Raw genomic sequence first — 9,805 nt, 5'->3', positions numbered from 1 at the left:
TTGACTACTGGAAGGATGCGGTCCGTAGCGAGATGGATTCCATCATGGCTAACGGGACATGTGAGATCACTGAGCGTCCCTATGGTTGCAAACCATTGGGATGTAAGTGGGTGTTCAAAAAGAAGCTTAGGCCCGATGGTACGATTGAAAAGTACAAGGTTAGGCTTGTGGCCAAGGGTTATGACCAGAAAGAAGAGGAAGATTTCTTCGATACTTATTCACCTGTGGCTAGACTGACCACCATTACAGTATTACTCTCGTTGGCGGCCTTGCATGGTCTTCTCATCCACCAGATGGATGTTGAGACGGCTTTTTTGAATGGAGAGCTAAATGAGGAAATCTATATGCAACAGCTAGATGGCTTTGTGATAGATGGTCAGGAAAGAAAGGTGTGTAGGTTGCTGAAATCTTTATATGGCCTGAAGCAAGCACCTAAGCAATGGCATGATAAGTTTAATACAACTCTGACATCTGTTGGTTTCGTTGTTAATGAGGCTGACAAATGTGTATACTATCGCCATGGTGGGGGCGAAGGAGTTATACTGTGTTTGTATGTTGATGACATACTGATATTCGAAACCAACCTTAAAGTCATTGGGGAGGTCAAGTTGTTTCTGTCTCAGAACTTTGAAATAAAAGACCTTGGTGTGGCTGATGTTATCTTGAACATCAAGCTACTGAGAGATAATGAGGGTGGTATTACACTTCTGCAATCCCACTATGTTGAGAAGGTGTTGAGTCGTTTTGGATATTCGGACTGCACACCATCTCAAACACCATATGATCCTAGCGTGTTGATTCGAAAGTCCAAAGGCACGACTATAGATCAATTGAGATACTCTCAAATCATTGGTTCACTGATGTACCTAGCGAGCGCAACGAGGCCTGACATCGCGTTTGCTGTGAGCAAACTGAGCCGGTTTGTTTCCAAACCGGGTGATGTACATTGGCATGCTGTTGAAAGAGTTATGCGCTATCTGAAAGGTACTATGAACTATGGACTTCACTATACCGGATACCCGTCGGTACTTGAAGGGTATAATGATGCAAATTGGATCTCTGATGCTGATGAGATGAAGGCCACAATTGGGTATATGTTTACTCTTGAAGGTGGCGCTGTTTCTTGGAAGTCTTGCAAGCAAACGATCTTAACGAGATCGATTATGGAAGCAGAATTAACAGCATTAGACACATCTGGTGTCGAAGCAGGATGGCTTCGAGATCTTTTGATGGACTTGCCATTGGTTGATAAACCGATTCCGGCTATCCTTATGAACTGCGATAATCAGACTGTCATCACCAAGGTGACAAGTTCAAAGGACAACATGAAGTCCAACAAACACATAAAAATGAGATTAAAGGCCGTCAGAAAATTAAGAAACTCTGGAGTGATAGCGTTGGGGTATGTCCATACGACTATGAATCTGACAAATCCCTTTACGAAAGGGCTATCACGTGTAGTGATAGATAATGCATCGAGGGAGATGGGTATGAGACCCACATAAGTTGCCATGGTAGTAACCCAACCAAAGTGATCGGAGATCCCGTGAATTAGGACCTGGGAAAACAAGCCAGTGGTGAACTGAGGAGAGTAACTATACTAACCCACTCCGTTGGAGATGCAATACTCTTGATACTGTATGGTAGGATGACTACTGTCTTAATGTGTTCCGAAGCTTATATAAGCAAGATGCCATCCTACAGAGCGATTTTTGGATAAACAAACCTATATGAGTCCAACTGCTGGTCACAGTCTATGAGATTGGGGTGATCTCTAGTAAGTTCATGAATAGGCTAGGAGTGTGACTTATATGCTCCACCCGAGGGGTCAGCTTTCGGCAGCCTAGTACTAGTAAGACATGTGGTGAAACTTCTTTACGCCAAACTGACAATTCAAGGCATAGTCTATTGTTCAATTGTGAAGGAGTGTAACTACTTGCTCTAGGTGAAGCTCAACCTTAACAGTTCTTCACCGAAACACTGGTATATCGAAACAGTAATTAGAAAAGGGACACAATGGGCCCTCGAGATCTAGTGGGGGATTGCTGAAATTTGAGATGGGCTCTAGGCCCATATAGCAATTTCTGAAAAATCTCTAAGGGCCCATATGGTTATGTGGCACTAGGTGTAGTGGGAAGTTTAGTCCCACCCCGGAAGTGGAAAAGGAGTTGGACTTCCTTATAAGGGTTTCTCTTCTACATGCTATTGGAGCTTGAGAAGAGAAGAGGCCCTCGCGCACTCCTCCTCCGCCGCCCGCCTTGCCTCGCCACGACGCGACACGACGCGGGTTGCGGGATTGAGCCGAGCCGAGCTCACACCTACGCGCTTATTTTTGCCAGTCACTAACGGAGAGTTTTCTGACAGCTGGGCCACGATCTGAGACGTCAGATTGTGGCCTGTCACGGACTCGGACGTGGGTCGAGCCCACATTTCTCCACGCGGCTGCCCATCGTCGTTCCTTTGCTGTTGCTGCCGCCGGTGACTCCATCCCGTCCGCCGCGTACACGGTCGACGGGAGAGCATGTCTCCGAAACCACGCCCTTCTGGTTCCTGTACGGGGTGAGGGGCGAATAGGTTTTTGGGTAGCGATTACGCGACTGCACGCTTCCGATCGTCTACTTCCTCTACGCCCGCGTCGCCTTCATCATCATCATCATGTCCACCGACGCTGAACGTGCCGCTGCCGAGAAAGCTGAAGCCGACAAGAAGGCCGCCGAGGACGCCGCTGCTGCCACCAAAGCCGCGGCCTCTGCATGGCCAACTGGAGGGTATAACTCGTTTATCCCGCTCATACTGTTTTCTGTTTTAGCCATGCTAGCGTTATACGTAGACATTTCTGCAATTAGCGTAGTATGTGCTAGCTTAACTGAATATCAGTATGTGTTTATTTGTGTCAATGCCATGCTAGTGATTTACTCGTAGATTAATTTAATCGAAAAATTGCCTATTTACTCGACAACTCGCTCACTCCCCTTATCCTTACCCTCAGGTTCCATCGAGATCGATGAAGACATAGCAAGAAGGTCAATGAAACCTTTATTTGTATCCAGCTGTTCAAAGGATCGGTTGACATTAAAAAAGGAAGAGTCGACCCAGACACCTACAAAATAGTAGTCAACTTCGGAGGAGGATAAGGAAACGCTGGAGCAAGCAGTTGAGATCAAAGCTGATTAATCGAGAGAACATGGTAAGAATGCTTCGAGGGCTCGTGATCCTCGCCGCCGCCGTCGTCGCCCTGCAGTGCTGTGAGCTCCCACGCAGGGCGGATGGCAGGTGCGTCCTGTTCAACTTCGGCGACTCCAACTCCGACACGGGCTCCCTCCCTGCCGCCTACGGCTTCTACCTCGGCCCGCCCGCCGGCCGCCGCTTCTTCAACCGGACCACCGGCCGCTGGTCGGACGGCCGCCTCTACATCGACTTCATTGGTACGTGCCTTGCGTCCAAACCATCGCTCGTTTAGTTCCATGCAAGCAGAGCTCAGCTCCGACGTGCCATCGGTTGCATGCCTGTGCAGCCGAGAGCCTGGGGATCAGGTACCTGAGCCCGTACCTGGAGTCGTCGGGTTCCAACTTCGCCGACGGAGTGAACTTCGCGGTGGCCGGGGCGGCGGCGGCGAGCAACCAGAGCGCCATCCCGTTCACCATGGCCACGCAGGTGAACCAGTTTTTGCATTTCAAGAACCGGACCCGGGAGCTCCGGCCGCTGGGGCAGGGCTCGATGCTCCCGGAGGAGGACTTCCGGGGAGCCGTGTACTCGATCGACGTCGGGCAGAACGACATCACGCTCGCCTTCCTTGCGAACCTCACGCTGCCGGAGATCGTCGCGGACGGCGGCCCGCTCGCCGCGGTCGCCGCCAAGGTCGAGGAGGCCGTCCGGGCGCTGTACGGCAGCGGCGCGCGCAAGTTCTGGGTGTACAACACGGGGCCCATCGGGTGCCTGCCGCAGACGCTGGCGCTGCGGCAGAGGCCCGGCGACGAGCTCGACCCCGCCGGCTGCCTCGCCCGCTACAACGCCGCCGCCCGGGCGCTCAACGCCGGCCTCGCCGCGGCGTGCCGCCGGCTCGCGGACGAGTACTGCGGGAGCGCGACCGTGGTGTGCACCGACATGTACGCCGTCAAGTACGACCTGTTCGCCAACCACGACCAGTACGGCATCGAGCGGCCGCTGATGGCGTGCTGCGGCCACGGCGGGCCGCCGTACAACTACGTGAACCTCAAGACGTGTGGGCAGCCGACGGCGACGGCGTGCCCGGAGGGGGAGAGGCACGTGAGCTGGGACGGCGTGCACTACACCGAGGACGCCAACGCTATCGTCGCCTCCAAGATACTCTCCGGCGACTTCTCCCAGCCGCGCACCAAGCTACAGGCACTGTGCAAATAAGAACACGACCACTTGTGTTTTTTTTTTTGTTGAAACTCACTTCAAAACTTTATTTAAACTTTCCAAACTGGGATCTCGTTTGAGACAACATGCAAAATACAGTGAGGTGATACATGCAACCAGACCTTACAAAGATTATTCGCTACACCCTCTCTAGCTAGCAGATGTGCCGCTTTATTTGCTGAACGTTTAACCCAAGTGACCCTCCATCTCTCCCTTGTAGCCAACATTTGCTTGACCTCCTCAATGACCGGTCCCAGCAAAGACAAATCCTTTTTCCTTGCTCTGCAGCTTGCAAACGATCTCGCAGCAGTCCATCTCATTTAGTTCGTCCGCTAGTTGCACTGCTCTTCTACAGGCATATAGCTCCGCCCTTGCTGGTTCCTGGCTCCACGGAAATACATGACAGGCACTGCCGAGGAAAGCTCCCTCCTAGTTCCTAAGAACAATGCCAGCTCCTCCCAGCTCCCCTACCTTGGATGTTGCCGCATCAACATTGACTCTCACCCACCCCTCCTCAGGCGGTCTCCATTTCTCGCAAGGGGCAGGGTTAGTTTGCTTGTTCTTTCGCCTGTTAATGGACTGCCACTCACCCATCAGGTGGAAAACTCTTCTCGCAATCGCATCAGCATCTTCAATTCTTTGTCCATCTCTTGCATTGTTCTGGGCCAGCCAAAGCACATACACACCCTGGACCATGACCGCTGTGTCATCGATTGATGCATTCGCAAACCAAGACAAGAGCCATCTTGATAATGCACTCTGAGGGCCAACTGACTTCGGTGGGATCGCCACCGGCACCCCCAACTCCGAATGCATGATCTTCCAGAATTTCAATGAGTGAAAACAGCCCCAAAATCCGTGAAAGATCGTTTCTTCTCTTCCACACGCAACACAGAATACACTTTCTTTGATTTTCCTCCTTTGAAGTTCGGCCCCCACCGCCAATCCATTCCGGATCAGCCGCCACATGTGTGTTTTCACCTTGCCCGACGCGACGGTGTCCCATAGACACATCCATGATTTGTGGTCTGCCACCGAAGAAAAGGATTCCGGCCGGCCTACTTTGAGGCGTTTCTGTGCCATCCGTAAGTGGTAGGCGGATCGCACCGTGAACGGACCATTCTTGGTGTAGTTCCATGCCAGGTAGTCCTCCATAGTCGGTCCATCGATCGGAATCCGGGTAATCTCTTCAGCCTCGTCCGAAAAGAACATGGAGCACACCTTCCCATGGTACCAAGCATTCCCATGCCCGTTCAGAAGGTCACGGACCCTCGTTATCTCGTGTATATAGTTTTGGCCCAGTGGCCTTAAACTTCCCTTCCCCTGTATCCAATTATCATGATGCACTTTAATTCTTGTGCCATCCCCAATCCTCCAAATGAGCCCATCTAACAGCAGATCCCTGCCATGTAGTATGCTTCTGAAGGTAAAGGAACTACCGTTCAGGCATGTTGCATTGAGTATTGATCCCTCCACAAAATATCTTGCTTGTAAGACTCGTGCACATAATGAGTCCGGTACCTGGAGTATCCTCCAAGCTTGCTTGGCGAGCATGGTTTGGTTGAAAGCTTCTGGGTCTCGAAAACCAAGACCTTCCTCGTGTTTCCTCGTGCACATTTTATCCCAGGCGATCCAGTGCACCTTCTTCTTACCATTTGCTTCCCCCACCAGAAGTTTGATGAGATAGATGACAGATTCCCGCACATTTTCTTCATGAGTTGGAAACAGCTCATGGTAAAAGTTGGTGTTGACTGGAGACTTGACTTAACAAGCACATCTCTCGTAGTTTTGGACAAACCTTGACCCTTCCATCCGGCCACTTTTCCTCTCGCACACTCCTTAACATATTTGAAAGTTCCATCCTTTGATTTGAAAACTACTGTAGGGAGCCCTAGATATCTCTCGCTGAGTGCCTCCGCTGATATGCCACTAACCTGCTGCAACTCCTATTTGCTTTTGTCAGAGCTGCCATTGCCAAAGAAGATTGCAAATTTTTGAAGATTAATTTTCTGTCCTGAGGCCGCTTCATAGTCCTGAAAAATGACTCGGAGTGCATCAAAGTTTTCTCTGGAGCCCTCAAGAAACACCACGCTATCATCTGCGAACAGAAGATGAGTAACAGTCGGCCCATTGCTCCCAAAAGACACACCCTTTATGTCCTTCTGTCTCTGTGCATTCTTAAGCATTGCCGAGAATCCCTCCACACAAAACAGGAAAATATATGGGGAAAGGGGGTCCCCTTGTCGAAGTCCATGGGAGGGGAGAAAACCGTAGGAGAGCCCTCCATTCAATTTAACCGAAAAAGTAGCTGATTTGACACACCTCATGACCATCTCTCTCCAGTGACTAGAGAAACCAACTTTCAGCAACATTTGCTCAAGGAAATCCCACTCCACTCTATCGTAGGATTTCATCATATCTAGCTTCACAACGCACAGAGTTTCTTTCGCTTCCTCCTTCTAATCGCATGCACACATTCATAAGCCACCAACACATTGTCCGCTATTAATCTGCTAGGTACAAATGCACTCTGTTCTTCTAAGATCATAAAAGGTAAAAACCACCTTTAGCCGGTTAGCCAGTGCTTTCGCGGAGATCTTGTATAGAACATTACATAGGCTAATAGGGCGGAATTGCGAAAGTAACTTCAGTGAGCATACTCTTGGGATCATCACTATGACTGTGTCAATTAAACCCGTCGGGGCTGCCTGGCCAGCAAGGAACTCGCGTATCGCCCCACACACATCATCTTTTAACAAGGCCCAATGTTTTTGATAGAACACGGCCGGCAGACCGTCCGGCCCTGGTGCCTTCGTGGTCCCATCTAGAAGAGGGTTGCCTCTATTTCCTCATCGGTGAACGGCGCACTGAGCTTGGCATTCATCTCCTCTGTAACAACAACGTCAATATGCTGTAGCACTCTCTCCACATCCCATGAGCCCTCCGATGTGAACAACTATGCATCAAACTGAGCCGCCATCTCCCGCATCCCGTCATCATCAGTACACTTGGACCCGTCCTCTCTGGTAAGAGCTTTGACCGTGTTTTTCCTTTTTCTGTGTGAGGTGCGGTTCTGAAAGTACTTTGTGTTTTGATCCCCCTCTGTCAGCCAGTTAACACGAGATCTCTGCTTGTAATAAACCTCCTCTCGTTCATATAGCTCGTGTAACTGGTCCTCGACATCCTTTATTTCCTGTCTATATCCAGTCCGCGCAGTCCGCACTTTGGCCTCCGCTACCTGCACCTTTAGGTGAGCAATTTGTTTTTTGATTGACCCAAAGACTTGGCGGCTCCACCTCTGCATGGTCCCTGATGTGAGTTTAATGCGGCTGCATGCTCCCCCAAGTGCACCAGCTTCGTGGTTGGTTGCCTGGGCATCGGCCCGTGCAATTGCCACCATCGCCTCATATCCCTCGTGCCTTGCCCAAGCTGCTTCGTAAACAAAAGGACGTTACCCCCCCTCCGAGTGCGCCGCAGTCGGTGCCACATGCACTTTAACAACTAGCGCCTGGTGATCAGATTCCTCGGTCATTACATGTATGACTTCGACCGCCGGGAATAGTTGTGCAAAATTTGCATTGCAGGTGGCCCGGTCCAACCTCACTTGAATGTTCTCGCTACCATCTCATTTGTTGTCCCACGTAAAGGGATACCCCGAGTAGCCAAGGTCTGGAGTCCGCAGTCGGACAAGCAATCCGCAAAACTCTCCATTTGGCTCAAACACCTAGGGTTGCCTCCAAGCTGCTCTTTCTGGAGAAGGGCTTCGTTGAAGTCCCCTGCACAAAGCCACGGGAGATTATCTTGCGCTCGGAGATAGCGAAGCACATCCTAGGTTTTCTTTCTCTTTTCCACAGGCTCCCCATATATTCCAGTGAATCTAAAGGTGACACCATCCATCACAATTTGAGCATCCATATAGTATTGGCACCACGGCCTCACTGTCACCTCCACATGATCTCTCCACCATAGAGCTAATTGCCCACTCTTACTGTTACAGTTCACAGCTACCCCATGCCTGAACTCTATAGTCCATTTCAATCTCTCCATCACTCCTGCCATTTCTTTAGTTTCTGATAAGAATACCACCGCTGGGTTGTATGACCTAACCAGGTCCCGTAATTCGCCCACTGTCGGGTCCAACCCCAACCCCCGACAGTTCCAGGCTAAGATGTTCATTGCTCCCGGTGGCCCTGCGTCCTAGCAGGGTCTGCTGATGTACCTTCATATTCGGATATACGGTCAAAAACTGAAGTTGTTTTCTACCTTGTGTCACGGATGAAAGTATCATGTCCTTCCTGACTATCCCCTCCCTCCTTTGGTTTCCACACCTGCCTTGGCCTCCTCTTCCTAGAATCAGGGGGAGCATGGGAGCTATCTCCTCTCCCCCTTGTTCTTCATGATTCTGCCTGGGTTTGCGAACATAATAGCCTTTCCTCCTTTCAGTAGGGTAGTGTCGTGGTTCTAAGCCTGACAGTAGAGTGGGGGGTAGGTATGGAGAGGCAAGGTCCTAGCTATGGAGAGGTTGTAAGCACAAAGGATGTACGAGTTCAAACCCTTCTCGGAAGAAGTAACAGCCCTACGTCTCGGAGCCCGGAGGCGGTCGAGTGGATTATGAGTATATGAGCTACAAGGTGCCCAACCCTTCTGCCTGTGGAGGGGGGTGGCTTATATAGAGTGCGCCAGGACCCCAGCCAGCCCACGTAGGAGAGGGTTTAAGGTGAGTTAAGTCTGGGGAGTTACTGGTAACGCCCCACATAAAGTGCCTTTACTATCATAAAGTCTACTTGATTACAGGCCGTTGCAGTGCGGAGTGCCTCTTGACCTCCTGGTGGTCGAGTGAGTCTTCGTGGTCGAGTCCTTCAGGCCAGTCGAGTGAGTCCTCGTTGGTCGACTGGAAGGCGACCTCTTCTAAGGATGTCCTTGGGTAAGGTACTTAGATCAGGTCCATGACCCTACCCTAGGTATATAACCCCATCATTAGCCCCCGAATGGATTGAGGCTTCGAGTGAGGAAGGAGTTGATGTTGTTTCCGATTAACCTTTGCGTTCTGGTCGTGCGTTGTCCTGGACCAAAGAATCTCTTCGTCGACAGGAAGCAACTTGCCTTCAGTCGACTCGATCCATTCTGTTTTTGCGTCGAGTGATCTTTCAAGCTTCGAAGATCTCCGAGCGACGGATCGCCGGAAACACCGCGTCTGACAGACTGATTTGCTGTTCGCGGATTCCGCGGGATGCGAAATTTGGGGACGCGCGCGAAGCGGGGCGGACCGCGGCGCTCGGATGGGATGGGGCATGGACGCCTCGATCTCCGCGCCGCCTTTTTCGCCACGTATCCCGTCTGCATAACTGCTCCCAGATATGATTAGATCGACGGGCCCACCTGTCATCCACTCGGAAGGGACCTTATAAATGCGCCCGAAGAG

The 9,805-nt window shown here is 51.0% G+C and overlaps 1 protein-coding gene across 1 annotated transcript; it reads left to right on the top strand.

The window, feature by feature from the left end:
* Nucleotides 1–3,159: 3,159 nt before the first annotated feature.
* LOC123128012 (GDSL esterase/lipase At1g09390) lies at nucleotides 3,160–4,380 on the top strand. The gene is made up of 2 exons (XM_044548253.1): nucleotides 3,160–3,425; nucleotides 3,515–4,380. Exons 1-2 carry the CDS (start codon nucleotides 3,185–3,187, stop codon nucleotides 4,378–4,380), a joined length of 1,107 nt encoding a protein of 368 aa, XP_044404188.1. The 5' UTR covers nucleotides 3,160–3,184.
* Nucleotides 4,381–9,805: the final 5,425 nt, after the last annotated feature.

Source organism: Triticum aestivum, chromosome 1A, assembly GCF_018294505.1.
Source record: "Triticum aestivum cultivar Chinese Spring chromosome 1A, IWGSC CS RefSeq v2.1, whole genome shotgun sequence".
Lineage (NCBI taxonomy): Eukaryota > Viridiplantae > Streptophyta > Magnoliopsida > Poales > Poaceae > Triticum > Triticum aestivum.
Note: the sequence above shows the minus strand (reverse complement) of the source record. Positions and strands in the feature narration are given on the sequence as shown.